The sequence below is a fragment of the Notolepis coatsorum genome (genome assembly GCF_963971535.1).
Source record: "Notolepis coatsorum genome assembly, chromosome: 17".
NCBI classification, from domain to species: domain Eukaryota; kingdom Metazoa; phylum Chordata; class Actinopteri; order Aulopiformes; family Paralepididae; genus Notolepis; species Notolepis coatsorum.
Genome location: NC_140181.1, coordinates 84,018,409 through 84,040,951, shown reverse-complemented (window position 1 = coordinate 84,040,951; position 22,543 = coordinate 84,018,409). Strand labels below are relative to the sequence as shown.

General features: G+C 42.6%; 1 protein-coding gene across 1 annotated transcript in view; it reads left to right on the top strand.

The window, feature by feature from the left end:
- pabpc1l (poly(A) binding protein, cytoplasmic 1-like) overlaps positions 1-22,543 on the top strand; it is an 87,526-nt gene that overhangs the window by 32,156 nt on the left and 32,827 nt on the right. The window contains exon 3 of the mRNA XM_084332906.1: positions 17,574-17,767. Coding sequence (XP_084189032.1) covers positions 17,574-17,767 — 194 coding nt within the window. The remainder of the gene's footprint in view (positions 1-17,573; positions 17,768-22,543) is intronic.

The following is a 22,543-nucleotide window of genomic DNA, read 5'->3' as shown; positions in this document are numbered from 1 at the left end:
CTTTCACCCAAATCTAATCTGAACAACCGTTGCGTTGATTGGTTGGTTAGTGAATGGGGGCAGGGCTGTCATAGAATAATATTGGTCCCGCAGGCAGGAATACTATCCTCGAGTTAATGTAATTTATACAAATGGAAGTATTGATTTCGACGTAACAAATCATTAAAAAAATATACCGTTAACTGGAATATGTTAGTTTCTTACACATATGTTGGATTATGTAATTGGTTTGTCATGACAAACCAATAAAAATCGTGAATTAAGCGGTGGTATCCTATAGCCCAGGGGTCGGCAACCTTTTTGACATGAAGTGCCAGTTTGAAATATAGTTGTAACTAGTGTGCCTGTGCCATATCAACAATATTCCATGCATCGTAATTTTTTTCTCATAATCAGGCATTTTTAATGATAATTTTTACATTACATCATTATTGTTATTATTAACAATATTATGATGGTTGTATCAACCCTAAATCTGAGTTGGGCGGGGGGTGCAATGCAGACAAACAGTTTTGCTTTACTGAGCTCCGTTATCTGGGGGCTGTAGTTGGTCACTTTAAGCTGCACACCGGAGCATCTTTTAATCCAGCTGTTTGCTGTTCTCTGATATTTTCGGACATTTCGTTGATGTGTCGCTCGACACTTCAAGCTGACATGGGGATATCTTTTATCCTTGATTTGATTGAAGGCTTGCCAAACAAAGAGACAAACAAAACATCTGAGCTACAGAGAAAAGCCTCCTTGATATACTCACCATCAGTGAATGGCTTTCCACATTTCGCAATGCAATGAGCAATGCGATAGCTTGCTTCAGTTGCGTGGTTTTTAGCAGTCGTGAACACTTTGAGGGTGCTGGCTTGCTTTCCATACCTGGCCACGGCACGTTTAATCGATTCTGCCTTAACTTTTTTGATGCTTCGTCTCAAAATGGCGTTTCACACCTAACATTCTGCAAACTACATTTTCTAAACATAAAGTACACACAGCACGGTCCTTCTGACACACAAACCCGTAGTCGTCTGTCGACGAGGGCTGGAATGCCCGAATTTCCTTTGCTTTAACTTTCTTAGCGGGGGTTGCCATCATGAAAGACGGCACATACAGAATGCAACCGCAGCACTGTGTGATTACCTGGGAACTGCGCGCGGGCGCGGGAGGCCAGCTGACTGCTGACAGCTGAGCACCATGGGAACAGCTGTATAGCTGTCATAGGGGTGTGCAAAACAGTCGACTTACAAAAAAGAACCTGTGGGAGGATTTCAACAAGATAAATGCGACAACAGTGCAAAATATTTCACTATAATATTTCAAAGCGAAAAAAAAATATCTCTATATATATATATACTTTTTTTTATTTTTTATGCTGTGCCAATGAAGGTGCCTATGCGTGCCTAGGGTTGCCTACCCCTGCTATAGCCCATATTATGTACATTTCAACAAAGTGAGCCGCAGGGGACTTCCATAGCATACGCCTTCAAATCCTCTTACCTTGACGATTAAAAGCCTCCACAATTTAGAAAATGGTATAGCCATGGCTGGTGTTGATATTTTACGATGCCAGCTTGTGAGAATTCGTTGTTGTCCAGCCAGCTAACATTAACACATTAGGCGCCGTGCATTGTACCCATCATTGGGTCCAGTCTGCCACCACTGTAAGCCTATGGAGATGTTTACCTTCTTTGCAGGGCTATAACTTTTTAAATATTATAGCTATATTGACATTACTATGGCCCATTCAACATCGGGTATCTATCGTTCCGGATGTGGGAACGTTATATTTTTTCATACATTGTTGTGTTAATACCGTCGAGAATATAAGTGTTTTTAAGGTTTTCTGCTGTAATTCCAAAAATGCAAGTTATAGGCCCTGAAGCATATGATAGATTATCGATTGGCGTTTCTTTCCTATACACGCTATATTAAAAAATTCAAATGTATATGATCGGTATACATTATGCTTCATCATACGTGAAGGAAAGGGGGAGGGGGGGTCGTTTATAATTCCTTCGTCAGTAACGGCTTTATTTAGTATGGGTTGATACATTGATCAGATGGATTGCAAACAAAGAAATGGACAATCAAGCTGAAAATAACGTTAGATTCCTCTTACCGTTCGCAGATGAGACTGGAGGAAAGATATTCCAATTATTTGACGTCGATTGGCTAGATCCATTTCCCGTTTGTATGACGCAATAAACGCCGAAATCATATCGATTATTGCGTTTCGAAAGCGATCCGATGCACTCTAGTGTTTGTCTGGACCCACGTAACAAGATATTACTGCCGAAGGGATTTCCTCGATGCACCGACCGCCACTTCCGGTTTGACGTGAGTGTAACTCGCCCGACCATCCACCAGGCGGCGGTATTGAGGCGTTGCAATCTCAGACAGGGTGCCGTGCAGTCCGGAGGGAGGCTGGATGAATTATGAATGCCATGGCGAAAGAATGAAATATTGATCCCAAAAACGATTTACGCCGTTGTTGGCGTTCAACGCATGGCGGGCAATAACGACTTACGCCGTTTATGGCGCACAATGTGTTAACAATTGTGTGTATTGAGCCATACTGTATTGTACCCATTCTGCAATCTGTTAATAACGTTTTCATTCAATCAACCAAACCACAAAAACAAAACAACTGGATGAATGAATGAAAAACTTTATTTAACAGATTGCAGAATGGGTACAATACAGTACGGGTGTGGGGGAGAAGCTCCATCCCCGCACGAACACACATTTACACACACTCTCTCTCTCTCTCTCCCCCTCTATCTCGCTCGCTCGTTCTCTGCTGTCGGCACCTGCGTTTGAGGAAGTAATTCCACTCGCTCTGTTGTTGTTGAGCGAATTGTTGATTGTGGGCAGTGACTACAACCAGTGCCTTATTCACGTCAGCAAAACAGTAAAATCAGAATGGCTTAGACTTTGAGTGAGGGAGGATCTCGTAAACTCGAGACTAGACTGATGAGTCAAAATGAGAATTAGAGAAACTGACCCCATTGATATAATCCCCCATTGCTAGGAAACAATGCTAAACACTGGAAAAGGCCATTTATAAGACATGGGACCTTTTTAAAGGGGAGATGAAGCATAGCGATATAAACAGTCATAGCATCAAATTAGTATTTAGATAAACCACAGAAAAAATCACGTTATAAAAATACGCCGTTTCTAAGAAAAAACGATTTATGTCCATTTATGTAGCATTTATCAACATGTGCGCCGCCATTTTGTTGCTGACGTCACAGATGGTTTCGCCCGCAGCCTCCCACGTACCTAGCTACTATTACTACTACCTGCAGCACGCTGTAGCAATATTATTAGGCTCTTCAAATATCGTTATTCATAAACACATTTATGTAATATTTTACAGCATTGAGCAACCCCAACAGGGGGATGCTGCATGCTCTGTCATCTTTGAGATGGCGAGACCTGCAGTTGGCACTGTGTGAGGCCACGACATTTGAGCAAATTAATAATACTGCATGTTCTGAAGGTCCAGATTAATAATTAGAATTAGTTCAACAGAAAGGTATAGATTAGGCTATCACCTAAAGTCTGTTGGTTGCTATGAGTTCAGCCTCAACCGAACTCAGTCTAAAGGTCTTCTTTCTCTGTTATCCTCTGCCCGTCGCCGTCGGCACATCGATGCAGGAGTATGGTATTCCTCCTCTCCCTTGGCAACACCACAACACCGTTTCCAACTAATAACGCCACTAACGTTACCACCACAGCGCTGTAGCAAAACACCTCTCTCCTCACTTTTATTCTCCAACTAACGGTTATCTTTTTCTCCGTTCAATATGTGTCGAGTGGCTCTGCTGTATACAAAACTAACGGTATAACTTTGTCTCCGTTTCAATGCGCGCTGTAAGCAGCGGCGATACAAGGAGCATATACGGGCGAACAATAAAACACTATCAGGTCAACAGTAATATATATCTTACAAATAAAACAATATATATATATATAGAAAATACCTGTCAAAAGGTAACGCAGGTGTCCTAAGGCGAGCTCAGGGAGGACAGACTCCTCCCGTAGAGCAGAAGGGCAAGTAACAGGTGAACGTGATTTTAAAAACGCTGTATTAAATGAGCCTATTATGGGATCCACGCGAGCATTCTACCGTGGTTACATCTGGGTGTCCCGCAACTTTTACTCAATCACTTCTAGCCCAGAAAATGCTTAGAAAAGGAAAGCCGACAGCGTGTAAAAAAACTTGCCGAAACGGTAAAGTGTGCCACGGGCGCGCCGTGATTCCAAGTTCGTGTGGAAATATTCACGGGCATAGATGAGAGCGTGGGCCACCTTTTTGCAATCTATTATGTGTCTCGATTTTGCTCCCACGCGCTTCAGCTGGCTGTCACTATGAAGTGCTGTCACAGCACAGCATAAAATACATCGCACTTTTACGCACTGTTTAGCCTTTATTTTATTTGAATCCACCATTTAGGGCTGGTGTATTCAAATAGCCTAACAAATAAAATGTAATATGTCTCGGAACATTGGCCCGCAGATGCACCACTGCAAACCAAAGAAATGTGAACTCAAGAAGCCAAAACGAAGTTTAGCCTGTTTTAGAAGGCTATAGCCAAAGTTGCCGTTTACCACCGCTTAGCCTATATTTTATGCACAGTGTTTAGCCTATTAAATAGGCTACCGTACTTTTCGGACTATAAGCCGCGGCTTTTTCCCCCATTTTTCGACCCTGCGGCTTATATAACGGTGCGGCTTATATGTGACTCGACGTGACCAAACTCGAAAATGTAAACATCTAAATATTGCTTTTTTGACTGCATTGAAATGTTATTTATCTGTTCCTTTATTTGCTAAACTTAATACAACTTGTAAATGAGTTAATGCTTGTTATTTGTCCGACAGTATTGTGTCCCAATGCTAATTACATATGGTAATTAAACATTAAAACACCTGCGGCTTATAGTCCAGTGCGGCTTATATATGTACACATCATTCAATTTAGCTGGTGCGGCTTATAGTGCGAAAAGTACGGTAATTGTTTTTTTTATTCGTTTTAACTTTCAGCCTGTTAATAAATGTGTCGTTAATTCAGTATTTAACTTCTTGAATTCATATTTATTTAGGCTATGCTAATTAAAAACACAAATGTTATGGACATCTAATTTAATTATCTGCTTATTTATTAATGTTTCAATTCATTCAGACACGTTGCAGCAAACAATCCATATGTGCATTTGTTTACATAATGATAACGTACATAAATAACATACTATTGAGGGAGGAAAAAAAGGAAACCGATACCTACTTCACCCTGTTAGTCAAGTTGAACTATCGCTCTGACTCAGACTGTGGGGGGGGGGGGGGGGGGGTGTCTCGCAGATGATACAACTACAAGTATAATTATATAATATATATTTTTTCTGTAGGTAACATTACATTTGGTTGACAATTTACTAACTGACTTTCACGACACTCCATATTTACGTAGCTATCTACCCAGCACTGTAAACCGGGACCCAGCCCAAACCATCACCGTGACGTCACCATCCAGCTAAATCTAAAATGGCGGCGCCCATGGCAAAAACGGGGGAATTACATTTGAGTTTTCAGACAAATAAGCAGGACAAATAAGCAGGATTTCCCATTTTATTATAGGACCATGTCTTACCCAAGGTACACAACAAACAAACTAGGCTCATATTGTTTAACGCTTCATCTCACCTTTAAGCCCTAGCCCTATTTTCTGAAAATCAACCTGTTCCACCCCAGGTGAAAATCTGCATAAAATGTATACCTAGGTAAATGGATTATTGCTCTACTTCTACAAGGGCTATTTGCATATTCTTGGTATCTAGGTACATCTATGGACCTCAATGAATGTATTCTCAGTGTCAGAAATAGTGTGTCTATTACTAGGCTTGCTTAAATTGTGATGAAACAAAGGAAAATATGAATTATGATTTTTCTTTTCATCTTTGACAGTGAATAACACCATGATAATAATGACCAGACTTAAAAAACTGCCACTGACCTCGTTCAGTACCCTCTTGAGATCATGTGTACAAAAGATCTAAGGAAATTAATAAAGGGAAGATGATAAAAGCGAAGGTTCTGTATATACAGTACTGAGTTCTCCCATCCGGACCTATACATTACCTTATTATAGCCAATTCGCACATTTATATATATATACATATTAGGGCTGCAACTAATGACTATTTTGGTAGTCGACTAATCTGTCTATTTTTTCGATTAGTCGACTAATCGAAAAACAATTATATTAAAAAATATATATATATATATATATTATATATATATATAATTTTTTTTTTTTTCACTACCTATCTTTGTGAAAGTGGCTTCTCAGCTCTGGTCCAGCTGAAGACAGAGCAGAGGAACAGATTGGACATTGAGCATGACCTCAGAGTTGCTTTGAGACTCTTGTCGGGACCAAACAACATCCCCAGTTATCCCATTAGTTCCCCCAAACTTACTGTCGGTCTGTTATGTTAAGCTAAGAAGTCTTCAGCTGGCTAGACCAGAGCTGAGAAGCCACTTTCACAAAGATAGGTAGTGCAAAAAAAATATATATATATATATATAATATATTTTTTTGTAATGACTAATCGACGCAACAATATCTCGTTGACGATTTTTCATACTAATCGTTGCAGCCCTAATACATATAGTATCTTTCAAATGCCTGAGTTCAATTTGGATTTAGTATCACCAGGCATGCATAATAACAGATAATAATATCTACTGTACTCGACTGTACTTTTTTATTTTTCTCACAGTGCAACCATTTTGAAACTAATTTCAGATCTAGTTGTTCCTATATGCTCACAATAGGGAGGAGAAACTAACTGCGTTTCAATATTTGTCAAATCGTTACTTTTTGTGGCTTATCAAGAATAATAACAGTTATTGACATATTCCATAATTCAACTCTGAACTTTGAACCCCCATAGAACTTGAAGGGAAATGTAGTTTGGAAAAATGTCAACGCTGTTCTACACCTATGAATGCCCTCGACAAAATGGCTGCAAAGAAACTACTATTTGCATTTTTTTTATTTCCAAAATGGTCGCCGGCTCGGATTATACTTCTTCAAAACGAGAAGGTAAAACCATATTATGCCACTTATAACCTATTGCTAACCTATTGCCAACCTAACGTTTTACATTCTACATGCTTTTGTGACATGTTTGTGATGGTAATACTTGAAAACGGTTTGATTTTAAAATCGCAAATGATTTCCATCAATCATAAAAATATTTGATCTATGATCATAATGGCAAAAGGGGTCGGTACCGACCCAGAGGGGTGGAACAGGTTGATGATTAAACAGAAGTTTTTGTAGATGCAGTACTGAATTCTCCCATCCGGACCAATTGAAATATTATTATAGAATAGCAGGCTTATAAATGACCTTATTATAGCCAATTCGCACATTTATATATATATTAGGGCTGTCCCCGACTAAGGATTTGGATGGTCGACTAGGATTGGCCAAAATTTGCCGTTAGTCGACTATTGGTCGACTAAAAAAAAAATACCGGTATATATATATTTAAACTTTTTTTTTTTTTTACCTTTTTATCATTCCATTTGGGCTGTGGGGGTGCTTAATGTCTGAATGAGTCGACTGATGCATCTTGATATTTGTCTAGTCTAGTGTGTTCATTAGATGGGTGAAATACTCTTTCAGTGTGTGTGCCTGTTTTCGTAGGCAGTTAGCCTCTGGTATGCGTGCCATTAGCGTTAGCCACGCTTCTAGGCCTCTTTTCTTTTGGAAAGAATGATAAAAAAAATAAGAGGTTGGCCAGTCGACTACGGCTCCTTTCGACCGATTAGTCGACTAATCGATTAATAGGGGTCAGCCCCAATATATATACATATATTATCTTTCAAATGCCCGAGTTCAATTTGGATTTAGTATCACCAGGTGTGCATAAGTAGCTTTTTTTTTTTTTTTTTTTGCCAGGGTGGCACCATTTTGAAACGAATTTCAAATCTTAATTGTTGCTACATGCTAAGAATGGGGAAGATAAACGAACTGCGCTTCAATATATACCAATAACGTAGACATAAAAAAAAATCATACAGAAGTAATTTGCTTGAAACCCCATAGAGGCCTCTGGGAAGTGTCGTTCGGAAAAATTCCAACGCTCATCGAAAGCTGTCTGTGTCCTCTTCAAAATGGCTGCAAAAAAACTACAATTGCCGACGTTCAAATTTTCCAAAATGGTCGACTTTCGCAAACTAAATAACACTAAAACGAAAACTAAAATCTATCTAGATAGAATAAAGTATCTCGCAGCTCACGCAGTATACAGACATTGACAGTTCTCATTCAGTTATTTCACGTTATGTCTGCATCATGAATTAAGCAGAATAAAGCAGGTGTATAAAACAAGTGTGTAAAAACAGGTGTAAAAACAGGTGTGTGGGTAAAGGTCCCCCGCACTATATTACGCTGTTGTACAGTCTGATGGCTGTGGGGACAAAGGACCTCCTGTGCCGCTCAGTCCGTGAGTGCAGGGAGATGAGCCGCCCGCTGCGACTGCTGCTCTGCCCCACCAGGGTGTGGTGGAGAGGGTGGTTGGTATTGTCCATGATGGCCAGCAGCTTGCTCTGCGTGCGGCTCTCCACCACGGTCCCCAGTGGGTCCAGTCTCCTCCCCACCACTGAGCCAGCCTTTTTCACCAGCTTATCCAGCCGCCTGGCATCCCTGGCCGTGGTATTACCACCCCAGCAGACAGCGGCATAGAGGAGCACACTTGCCACCACTGCCTGATGGAACATGAACAACATTTCCCCACACACATTAAAAGACCTGAGCCTCCTAAGGAAGAACAGCCGGCTCTGTCCTTTCTTGTAGAGCGCTTCCGCGTTTGCAGCCCAGGCCAGCTTATCGTCTAGGTGCACACCTAAATATTTGTATCTAATAACACTTTAACCTATTGGTAAACTAACGTATTGATGATAATATACACAACTGCTGTTGTGACATAGTTATGATGTTTATAAAACGATACTTTTGTCAAACAGTCTGGAGAGATTGATTTATGACGTGATGTCATTTTGGGACCGGTACCGGTCTCGTCGGGCTTAAGAGGTTAAGGCTACGGTGTGATAAACTCATGCTAACGTAGCAAATAATTGCTATTATTGCAGCCAGTCACCCGGCCAGCCTTGCAGGTAGATGGTCATCATGATGACGATGAGGATACTGACAGGGAGAGGGAGAGCAGGGTTAACTCATTCAGAGCCAGGGATTAGCCGGGTCCCGTTGTAGTTATGCCACGCTTTAAAGATAGGAGTGCGTCACCTTGTTTGTAGAGCTATATCTATATTCTATATTATAGCTATGGAGACAATACTACAGTAATTCGACACTGACTTTCTTCCGTCGAACATGCAAAAAAGAGATAATCTTTTCATACATACGGCCACACGTTATCCCGTGGTGAATATAACTATAGTTTAGGAGTGATCCGGGATAATTCATGAAAAGCTGAGTTATAGGGCACTACGTGTATTCTACTATAAGCATTGGCGTTTCTTGCCATAAATGTTCCATTAAATGTTTTTAATGCTTTGATGGCCAGTAACCGTAACGGCATTCGTGTTGAACACTACAGAAGCCGATCAGCTGGATGGATATGAAAACATTATTGGATCAAGCTGAAATCGGATAGTCCTTACCTCTGGTCGGGGGTATTCCAAAAAGAATATTCCAATTGTCTGATCGCGATTTCCAGATTTGGTGTCCATCTGGTCCCGGACATAATTTGGCACAACTTATGGATCGAGTGTGCCAGATGCCTTTCGAAGTGGTCGGATGAAGCGATTCACTGTGCTCCGTCTAAATATAGCGCCCGGAGACATTTGAGACAAGTGTAACACAGGGTCTGGAACAGGGTTCAAGTAAAGTCAAGTCAAGTCAAGAGATTTATTTGTCACGGCATACAAGTATACAATGAAATGCGGGTGGTCTTGCCCGCAACGATGTGCAAATAACATATAATAGAATCAACATTGTGCAATAAACAAGTAACATTGTGCAATAAACAAGTAACATGTTAGGGCATATCGGTATATGTACATAAGTTATTTACAGAGCATGGAGGACATACTGGGTCCCTTGGTAGTGTCTTTCTGTACATGCTAATTTATACAATCTCCGGTTATACTTTACTATTTTTAAAGTGACCCTTCTTGGTGGCCATAAGTGTGGGCAGCATGAGTGTGTGCCTGCTCATGTTAAAGTGGCTGCTAGTGTGTGAGCGTGTACAGTGAGTGTGTTGTGCGTGTGTGTGGACTGTGGAGAGTTCAGTGTTCAGGGCTCTGATGGCCTGGGGGAAGAAGCTGAGCCGAAGTCTCTCTGTCCTAGCAGCTGGTGTTCGCAGGCGTCTACCTGACCTGAGCAGCATGAACAGGCTGTTGTTGGGGTGGTGTGGGTCTTTTATTATTCTGCAGGCTCTGGATTTGCACCTCTTGTTGTATAGAACCTGCAGGGGTGGTAGTGCAATACCCGTGGTACGCTCGGCTGAGCGCACCACTCTCTGTAGGGCCTTCTTGTCCTGTGCCGTGCTGTTTCCATACCAGGCAGTTATGTTTCCAGTCAAGATGCTCTCTACAGCTCCGGAGTAGAAGGACTGGAGTATCTTCCCAGATACTCTGAACTTCCTTAACTGTCTCAGGTGGTAGAGGCGTTGCTTCGCCTTTTTTACGACTGAGTGTGTGTTGTCCATGTCAGATCCTCTGCGATGTGGACCCCCAGGTACTTAAAGCTGCTCACCCTGTCCACGGTAGCCCCGTTAATCCTCAGTGGTGTGTGTGTCTCCTGCTGTCCTCTCCTATAATCCACAATCGGCTCCTTGGTTTTACCAATGTTCAGGAGCAGGCTGTTGTCCTGGCACCAGCGTTCCAGTACCTCAACCTCCTCCCGGTAGGCCTTCTCGTCGTTGTCCGAGATCAGCCCCACCACCACTGTGTCGTCCGCAAACTTCACTATGGAGTTGGAGCTGAACTTGGCCACACAGTCATGTGTGTATAGTGAGTACAGCAGGGGGCTCAGAACACAGCCCTGGGGGGACCCGATGCTCAGGGTGATGGTGTTGGAGGTCTGACCCCCCACCCTGACCGCCTGGGGCCTTTCACTCAGAAAGTCCAGTATCCAGGCGCTCAGAGCGGAGCTCAGACCTAGCTCGATCAGCTTGTCCACCAGTCTGGTGGGGACTATGGTGTTGAACGCTGAGCTGTAGTCAATGAACAACAGTCTCACATAGCCCCCCTTCTGACGGTCCAGGTGAGAGAGGGTGCTGTGCAGTACTTGGGAGACCGCATCGTCAGTGGACCTGTTTGGCCTGTATGCAAATTACATAGGGTCCATATCACTGGGGAGGGAGGCACAAATGTGATCCTTGACCAGCCTCTCGAAATATTTCATGGCCACAGAGGTGAGTGCCACCAGTCTGTCTGTAGTCATTGAGACCTGCTGGGGAGGGTTTCTTTGGTACCGGGATAATGGTAGACATCTTGAAGCAGGCAGGGACCACTGACTCCTTCAGGGATCGATTAAATATGGTGGTGAACACAGGGGCTAGCTGGTTAGCACAGGACTTAAGTATGCGTCCTGTTATTCCATCTGGGCCAGCCGCCTTCCTGGTGTTCACCTGCATAAATGCTCTTCTCACACTGTGTACCGTCAATGAGAGAGCGTCCCCGCCCCCCCGCGGATGCCCCCCCCCTCCACAACAGCCGGCGCACCAGTGACGTCACTAGCCGTTGAGCTAGCAGCGCCACTGTTTGCACCAAACCGCGCGTAGAAGGTGTTGAGCTGGTCCGCAAGGGAGGCGTCGTCGCTCCCCATTGAGGGGGCGCTGACTTTGTAGTCAGTTAACGTCCTCAGTCCCTGCCATAAGCCTCTTGTGTCATTCTGTGCTAGGGATGCCCCGATCACGTTTTTTGCCACCGATCACCGATCGTCGTGAGCCATATCGGCCGATACCGATCCGATACCGATCGTTTTTGATTAAAAGAAATTAAAATGTATTTTATATAAAAACATTTTTTTTTATAAAATATATATATTATATAATTAGACTTGTACTTGTATTATCTGCGAGACATCGCCACCACGCAACAAGCTCCACTGTCTGTGTGTACTCTAGTAGCCTCCAGCTACAGCCAGGATTCTCCGGAGCTGCAGCTGGACCTATACTCGAGTAGCCTCGAGCTACGGCCAGGATTCTCCGGCGCTGCACCTGTGCTCAGCAAGCCCTCAGCTCGAATACGCATCGAATCAGTGTTATAAGACATTGATATCAGGAGCTATCTGTAGCTACTGCTAGCCGGATATATAACGTTAATACAACGCCTCAGTGAATTATTTAGTTAAATGGGACATTTCGTTTTTAACAGTGAACTAACTTGCGCTAACGTGAGCTAACGGCTAACAGCTAACGGGTATCATACCTACCTACTATACTTGCTAGAGCGTTTGTTGATGTCAGGAGCTATCTGTAGCTGGCCGGCTAGATACCGTTCGGTTAGACAATGCCTCATCATGTATTAAACTAAAAGTGAATAGTTGACTGGGTCATTTTGTAACAGTAGCTAAGCTAACGTTAGCTCAGGGAGACTCCGACAGTCACGCCGTCCTCCAGTGTCTCACTAGACTAGACCCATGTTTACATGCGTGCGGGAGGGGCTGGACTCGAGAGCAGACGCAGCACCACCGGTGTCTGAGACAGAACTCAGCGACAGCGACTGAGATCGGGTTTGACGATCGGTGAAAATAAAACATTATCACCGATCGCATATTTATACTGAATATCGGCCGATAACGATCGGTGGCCGATCGATCGGGGCATCCCTAATTTGTGCCATTTGTGCCTCCAAGGTTTACTGCACTCTCGATACTGCCATCTGGCCGGTACTGCACCCTTGGGATCCCAGTATGCCTTTAACGGCAGCATACATGTCCGTGACATTGAATAGAATATTAAAATTGGAAAAAAGGAAAATGGACCAAATAACGTATATAAACGTTGTTGGCGGGGAATGAGTTAATGTTACAAAAAATAAGCGAGTGCATGCACCTGTGTGCGCCACAGAAGTTCCTTGCAAAATATCACGAGCAATGGCCGTGTCTCCGCCCCTCAAAGATGCCTCACCAGTCACCATGCATTTTGTATGTTGTGCAATTATGATGTTGACAAGCCACCAAGGAGCTTCAGGTAATAATTTTGCTAAAACCTACGTACATTCCTAGATAGTCAATTTAATAAATAAGAAATGTGTGCTTATGTAAGCTGATAATAATTGGATTTAATTATTAAATACAAATTTAAATCATGCCCAGAAACTTGGTTTTATACAGTTTGAAGTATTTTTAATGATGAAGAAATTGTGTTTTTACTGTTTTAAGAAGGTGTACTCAAACTTTTGACTAGCACTGTATATCATAATATAGTCTAGTGGTGTACAAGTGATTTAAGAATTGGGTCAAATTATATAACTTCAACAGTCAATTTGAATTATGAAGAAAGACAAGTGTGTTTGGTGTCTTGCGTCTTGCAGACTTTCTTCATAGCCGATTTATATGTTTAATAACTTGGTGATATGGCGGTGAGTGGGGCAATGACCGTGTGCAAAGCGAAGTGGTGGGACAGTGCGTGAGCGACTGAGCGTTACACTATTTACACTCAAAATATTTCCCCAAGGTTGGCAGGTCTGTAAATGTATCCTTTTTGGCCATACTGTAGTGAAAATCCACCCTAAGTACTAGTGGAGTACTCTTAACATAATAATAATAATAATAATAATAATAATAAATCAAATTTATATAGCGCCTTTCATAGAACCCAAGGTCGCTTTACAATCAGGACAAAAAATAGGGCAAGGAAAGTAGGGGGGGAGGGGATGAGGGAAAGTAGGGGATAATGGACCTAATTTAATCTAAAACTAACTGATGGGGAAAGCCTTGGTGAAGAGGTGTGTTTTTAGAGCGGATTTGAAGGTGTCCAGGGTTGGGGCGTTGCGGATTTCGGGGGGGGAGAGAGTTCCAGAGGGTAGGGGACGCCACGCTGAAGGCTCTGTCCCCAAAAGTCCGTAACCTGGTGCGAGGGATGGAGAGGAGACCTAGATCAGAGGATCGTAGGTTCCGGGATGGAGTGTACTGGTGGAGGAGATCAGACAGGTACCGGGGGGCGAGGGCATGGAGGGATTTGTAGGTGAGGAGCAGGAGTTTGAAGGTGATGCGGAACCTGACTGGAAGCCAGTGGAGATGGATGAGGGTGGGGGTGATGTGCTGCCAGGGCTTGGTGTGAGTGAGAACCCTGGCAGCTGAGTTCTGGACATACTGGAGCCTGTCCAGGGCTTTGCTGGGTACCCCGAACAGGACTCCATTACAATAGTCCAACCGGGAGGTGACAAATGAGTGGATCAGGGTCTCCGCCACAGAGTCTGAGAGTGAGGGTCGGAGACGGGAGATCTGCAGCAGGTCTGTAAATGTATCCTTTTTGGCCATACTGTAGTGAAAATCCACCCTAAGTACTAGTGGAGTACTCTTAACATATGAATAATGATTCCAACTCAAAAGACTTGCGTGGACACCACAGAGCTGGAGCTATCCATGTCAGACCCATGGATACACAAGCTAACTCTCCATTGGGTCTGAATGCGGCACACAGAAAATAAAACAATATATACAGTCAGGTCCATACATATTTGGGTTTGGTGGCGATTTTCGATTAGTAATCTAATAGTTCCCAGTGACTATGGAATAGTAATTGTGAGTTTTGCCCATCCCTAATATGAACATCAACAAAATGTTCATCATTTTGGCTCTGTGATTGATTGATTGATTGATTGAAAACGTTATTAACAGATTGCAGATCAAAATGTTATTAACAGATTGCAGAATGGGTACAGTACAGCTCAATACATACAATTGTTAAGGGGATGCAGACCAGAGAAAGACTTTCGTCTTGTTTCCATCAGGGTCCCCCATTTTCAATTCATCATAACATATATGACATACACGACATACAGATAGACGGTACTGCTACATCTATACATTTATGACATACCAGATTTGCAAATACAGTACTGTTTGTGATACAAAAAGAGTCCAGAAAAGAGAGTATATACATTTGACATAGAAACTGTACATTGGAGGAGGTTGGGTAGGTGGGGTGGGGTTGAGTGGGTGGGGTGGGGGGATTGTACATTGGAATATTGACAAAGCCATACTTGGTCATTTACTGTACATTGGAGGGGGTTGTGTTAGGACATTTATAGGGGCCAGTTTCGAATTGCAGCCTCCCATAGGTGTTCCTTGAGAGTGGTTTTAAAAGTGGGTAGTGATTCACATTCCTTTACAGCTTTGGGTAGGGCGTTCCACATTGATGTGGCATAATTGCGAAACGTGTTTAGTCCCTTGTTTGAGCCGAATCTGGGTTTAACATGATTTGTGGAGCTCCCTCTGGTGTTGTGATAGTGGTATTCACTGACCTTTGGGAAGTATTTTGACATGTACATGGGTACCTTGGTCGTGTAGTGTATCTTGTAGACCAGGCCCATTGCAAGTTGCTGTACTCTGTCGTCTACTCTAAGCCATCCTAGGTTGTCAAAGTGGGCAGGGATGAGGTGGGTTCTAGGAGTAAGGTCAAGCAGTAGTCTGACCAGTTTGTTTTGAGATGTTTGTAATTTTGTTTTTAGCGCCTTTGAGGTGCTTTGGTACCATGAGGTGCAAGCATAGTCGTAGTACCCTTGAATGAGTGCTCCTGCCAGAGTCTTCAGGGTATTCTTGTTTACCAGAGAGGATATCCGGTACAAGAATCTAGTTCGTTGGTTGACTTTTTTGATTACATTGGATGCCATGGATTTTAAAGCTTTTTAATGGATTTTAAAGCTTTAATTTACAATTTCAGACCACTCCTATCTGAGCTCCGGAAGGGTCATCAAAGAGAAGCTGCCTATTCTCAGTCCTTGCTCCACAATGGTGGAACGAATTTCCCACCACAGTTAGGACAGCCTAAACATGACAATCTTTCGCCGTTGACTAAAAACACACTTCTTCAATCAATATCTGAAATGAAAGAAGAAGAAATAAAATACTAACCTTCTTATTGTCTTCTATCATGCACTCTTCCACTAATTGATCTTCCTTGTCTATATTACTATCTACTATACTAATACATCTCTACTACTATGCACTCAACACTGCAGCACCCAAGTTTCAATACTGTTTGATGAACATTGTTACTCTGTTGAAAGAGTTGTACCCTTCCTGCTGACTTGTCATACAGAACTTTGGATAAAAGCGTCAGCTAAATGTAACGTGTAAATTAAATTTACAAGGAGCAGATAAAAGGTCTAGAGTTAATTTCAAGTCTGGTATTTGCATTTGGAGTTAATATGAGAAGAGCTCTCACCATCAGTGAAGCAAGCCATCATTAGACTGAAATAGCTAAACAAACCCATCAGAGAGATAGCAAAAACATTAGGTGTGGCCAAATCAACTGTTTGGTACATTCTTAAAAAGAAAGAACACACTGGTGAGCTCAGCAACACCAAAATACCCGGAAGCCCACAGAAAACTACTGTAGTGGATGATGGAAGAGAACCATTCACAACAGTTGACCAGATCAAGAACACTCCAGGAGGTAGGTGTATCTGTGTCAAAGTCAACAATCAAGAAGACTTGTGAATGCAGAGAGTTTACCACAATATGTAAACCATTGGTGAGCCTCAAAAACGGGAAGACCAGATTAAAGTTAGCAAAAAAACATCTAAAACAGCCTGTACAATTCTGGAACAACATCCTATGGACAGATGAGACGAAGATCAACTTGTACCAGAATCCAAAGCATACCACCTCATCAGTGCTGCATGGTGGTGGTAGTGTTATGGCGTGGGCATGGCTGCCAATGGAACTGGTTCCCTTGTATTTAGCCAAATGCTTCAAAAGTCATTGTGCTTCACAGTGCAGATGGACAATGACCCGAAGTATACTGCGAAAGCAACCAAAGATTTATTTAAGGTAAAGAAGTGGAATGTTATGCAATGGCCAAGTCGATCACCTGACCTCAATCCAAGTGAGCATGCATTTAATTAGCTGATGACAAAACTGAGGGGAAAATGCCCCAAGAACAAGAACAAGCAGGAACTGAAGACGGTTGCAGTAGAGGCCTGGCAGAGCATCACTAGGGACGAAACCCAGCGGCTGGTGATGTCTATGGGTTCCAGACTTCAGGCTGTCATTGACGGCAAAGGATTTGCAACCAATTATTCAACATTAACAATTTGATTCATGATTGTTTGTTTGTCCAATTACTTTTGGTCCCTTTTTTAAAAAGGAGGAGGCACATGTAGAAATTGTTGTAATTCCTACACTGTAAATACCCTCAAATGAAAGCTGAAAGTCTGCACTTAAAGCACACATTGTTTAATTTAAAATCCATTGTGGTGTACAGAGCCAAAATGATAAATTGTGTCCAAATATTTATGGACCTGATTGCATCTACAGCTGACATTGACAGGTGGCTGTTACCATCTATTCTGATTTTTCTTTCTAGCGGAGTGTGCCCTGGACACGATGAACTATGATGTCCTCAAAGGTCGTCCCATGAGAATAATGTGGTCTCAGCGTGACCCGGGACTTAGGAAGTCTGGGGTGGGCAACATCTTTATCAAGAACATGGATGAGTCCATTGACAACAAGGCCCTGTACGATACGTTCTCAGCCTTTGGGAATATTTTGTCCTGCAAGGTAAGGTTGGTTAGGGCATTGTACATCTAATATAGTTGTGCCGTTAAAAATAACTAAGGTTCCTCAGTGATTTTCTATTGTAGACCTTTTCTAACATGATGACCATTCTAAATTGTCCCAGGTTTAGTTCCTGTTGCAGTGTTAACTAATACAATAGCGGACAGGAAATGCACTGGGGCCTAAGCTGTTCATCCAGCAACAGAATTCCTCATAAAAGGTCTATAGACGATTTCACTGGAATTGTGTTGCTATGGAACAGTTTGGATCAAAGTAAATTTCCTGTTGGTTACTAATATTAGTAACACTGCAACAAGGAAACTATAAACTACATTAAGGGTCATCATGTCATGATACCAGTGTTCTAATAGACCTCTCACGGGTAACGTATTCTCCGGCTGCTTCCGAGTCCCCAGAATCTTCTGCAGCTGTAGGAAAATGAATGGCCTATTAATAGATCACTCCTAGCTTCGACTGTGGTCCATGCAGCTGTGGTCCCGTGAACAAAGCCTTCTAATATACATTTTCTTTTAAGCAACAGGTTTAAAAGAAATAATCCAATAAAAAAGATGTGCCAATACTAGCTTGGCATCGCAGATCAGGTCACCAGACGTCGCCAGCATTAGTGCATTCTCTGCGACATGTGGTCATTCAGGGTTAGAAATTTGCCTTTTAAAAATTGGAACGTTAACTAAACATAAATTCCTTTTGGTGAAATGCAATTTTCCCATTAATCCCACATACAGTATCGGCTTGTCATAACGACGTGAGGTTATGCACTGCTTGGTGCCAGACTTTGGTGCCAATTCTATTTAAGCCTATGGGAGATGCATAGAGAAGCACACTAGAACCCAACACATCTACTGTATGTCGTAGGACCTTTGATGAAGAAATGTCTTCACCAAATGAAAGAACACACTTCAGAGAATACTCTCAAATTGCTTGTTTGTCTCCAAATAGTATCCATAGATGATTACAGGACTCATGGCGAATTAAAATGCTCACCATGGCAAATAAAAAAAAATATATATAAAACGTATTTTCTTTTTGCCTATTTCTTCTCCCTTTTTATTTAGATCCAGACTTATAGTCAACTGTTGTTAAACATGCCTGTGATGGTTGACAGAGCTAATGATATGGGAATATCACATATTCGAATGAAACGTTTACAAACCTCTAAAATGATTAACTGCGCAGCCAAATTGGAATGCTATAAACGAACCCCTAGCTATAAAACGACAAAGGCATGCATTTCATGGCCATCAAAAACGTTAGAAAAACTGTGAACTTGCGGCTAGGTGGTGTAGTGGGCAAGGCGCTCGCCACCAATGCAGGAGACGCTGGGTTCAAGCCCAGCTCTCCGCATTGCTATCAGCTTGGCTGGTCGTTCATACTAACACAATTGGCAGTGTTAGGGGTGGGAAAGCTGATGGGTGGGTCCTGGTCGTTGTAAACAGCGACTCCTACAGTTCGGTCGGGGCGCCTGCTCAGCGAGGATAGGATCTAAGGGGGGTAGTGTGATCCTTCCACACGTTACACCCTCTCAGTGAGAGTCCGCGCTGCCAGGTGAAAAGAAGCGGTTGATTGGCTACACGTGTGTCGGAGGAAGCACGTGATAGCCTCCACTCTCCCAGACCGACTTTGGGGGGTAGGTGCGTAGCGACCAGGAAGGGGATTGGGAATTGGCATAACGACTAACATTGGGATGGGTGAAAAACGGAGGAAAAAGGAAAGGGAAAAAGATTAAAAAAAAAAAAAAAAAAAAATTTAACTTGATCTGAAAATAATGCATCATAATTATGAATGAAACAATGAATCTCTGTCTGAATAAAATCAACACCTGGGCTGTAATCCCATTGGTCTGTTGTTGCCTTGCTGTGGTTAACCTGCCTGTCACCAAAAACTAGCTAAAATATTACATTACAGTATGTTCGCTAAAGGACTCATGGTTAATATAGTTGGTTATCACTGTACTAACCTCAATCACGTATGCATTAGAAGCTCCAGTCCATTATGAATCTAGCATAACATTAACGTAACTTGCGTGCAATTAATTATTGAATTAATGTGCACATCAAAATAAATGTATCCTTGCAACAAAACACATGAAACATTAGCTAAACGCAACAGAATATTGTTTCCTCCATCACCCAGAGGGAACCTGTTAAACTGAGGGGGGAGAGATGGAGTGCCCGTTCACCACTACGCTAACTGTTATGAAGGAGTGGCCTGCCAGTTCACCACTACGCTAACTGTTATGAAGGAGTGGCCTGCCCGTTCACCATTACGCTAACTGTTATGAAGGAGTGGCCTGCCCGTTCACTACTACGCTAACTGTTATGAAGGAGTAGCCTGCCCGGTCACCACTACGCTAACTGTTATGAAGGAGTAGCCTGCCAGTTCACCACTACGCTCACTGTTATGAAGGAGTGGCCTGCCTGTTCAGCACTACGCTAACTGTTATGAAGGAGTGGCTTGCCCGTTCACCACTACGCTAACTGTTATGAAGGAGTAGCCTGCCAGTTCACCACTACGCTCACTGTTATGAAGGAGTGGCCTGCCTGTTCACCACTACGCTAACTGTTATGAAGGAGTGGCTTGCCCGTTCACCACTACGCTAACTTGTGACTAATCAATCGAAAGGAGCCGTAGTCGACTGCCAATCTCGGTCGAATGCAAAGGATGAAAAAAAAAAAAAACAGGTTCCAACTAGGGATGCACGATAATTATCGGGCCGATAATTATCGGGCCGATATCAGCAATTATGACGTCATCCCGATAAACTCGATAACGTTATTGATAGCTCCGATAACATATAATACATTTTTTGGTTAAAAGAAATCCGGTGTGGGTGGATTTGGATGAAGGGCGCTTGTTTTTATTATAGCCTCCCGTTTTGCCAGTACTGTGGTAAAACTGATAGCGTGTGGTTTAGGAACAGGGAGTTTTTCACAAATCCAGCACTCCCTTTCTTGGCTGTGACGTAGTCACGTTACATTCGGAGACAGACAGTCGATCTGCCAATTACGTCCCATGGCTTGCACCCACCTCTTCTTCTTACCACCAATCAGAAGCTCTCGTTCGTTTATTTACCTCCGGATTGTCAGCCATTACTCTACTCGGAGCTAACGTTATCTCCCCGCCAGCCACATTGACAAGTACCAGCGCTTATACATTACTGGCAAATGTCTTGTTGCACTTGTGGCAACGAGCGTTGTCAGCATCGACTTTAGTAAAATAGACCCAGACTTTTGAACATTTCGTTCTGTCCGCCATTATGAGAGCAGAGCTGTCTGTACTCGGTGTGTGTGTGTGTGAGTGAGTGTGTGTGTGTGTGTGTGGGAGGGGAAGAGAGGAGAGAGCAGGCAGCCCGCTCCCCGCGCAGGCAGAGAGACACAGAGGCAGGAGAGATAATAGACAACGGCCAACAAGATTAGTTTGCAACGTTTAAATTCCTCAAAAAAAAACTCCATAATTTCTCGAGTACCGATAGCAGTACCGATGACGTCGGAGCTTATAAATACTCAAAAGAATAATAATTCTTTGATAAAAAAAAAGATATATATATATACAGTTAAACAAAATATTATAATACAATAAATATCGGCTTGAGGAGCATAAAGTTATCGGTATCGGTGTCAAAAAATCAATATCGTGCATCCCTAGTTCCAACCATTCCATTTGGGCTGTGGGGGGTGCTTAATGTTTGATTTAACAGGTGGGGGGACGTATACGTGCCCGTGCGCGGAACGCACGAAAGTCACTGCACTTTGTGAGCGTCTAGCGGCTCGGGCTGCATTTTTCGCCGAACATATAAATGACGTTAGAAAGATCTATTTGTTGCCGTTCGAACGCCACCTCAATCAACCAAATCCATGCCTCAGTTCTCGAGTTACATGACGATATGTCAGGCGAGCATCTTTTTACGTGCCGCGCGTCAGATGACCACCTCGGACTCCCGCCGCTCCAGAACTGCCAATCATCCGCTGATGGCAAAAATGATTGGTCAGCATTGTAGCCAATGAGAGTACCTTTCTAATGATGAAAGTTGACGAGCGAAAACCAGAAGTGAATCACAGTTCAGAATGAACGGCCATGGATGAGGAAATGGATTTGGGAGAGCTTTTTACCCGGATCTCTCTCAAAGACTAATTTCTGAATGGATTTTTATAAAATTTGGACCTGTACTACATAAAACTTCAGGCTATGGATCCGCAGTGTTTTCCAGCCTATACCCATTATTTTCTTTTCTTTTTCTTTTGATATTGCAACCACTACAGAAAAATGTGAGTACACAAGTTCAAGTTCAAGGCAATTTTCTTTACTTGAACTTGAGGACCATACTTTTTTTTTGTAAAGCTTTATACTTTATACTTATAGCACATGCATGAGCCTGGTCTCTTTTGAAAGATAACATTCTGAAGCTACTAATGCAAAAAAGGATAATCACTTTTAGTGCTAATGAAAGAGTAAGAGGTTTGCACTTGAGTTGAACTTGTGTACTCGCATTTTTCTTTAGTGGTTGCCAGATTCCATTATTCCAGCATAGAGGTATGAGCTGGACAACACAGCAGTTCCATAGTCTTAAGTCTTATGTAGTACAGGTCCAAATTTTATAGAATATCAGTTCAGAAATGAGTGCTTGAGAGAGGTTTTAGTAAACCGAATCCCCCCCCTCCAAAAATCAATTTCTGCCATCCACCTCTGTGTGTTCTGAAGTAACTAATTTTTGCTTGTCAACTCTTTCACCTACTTCCTATTTTCACGCAGTGAATGGTC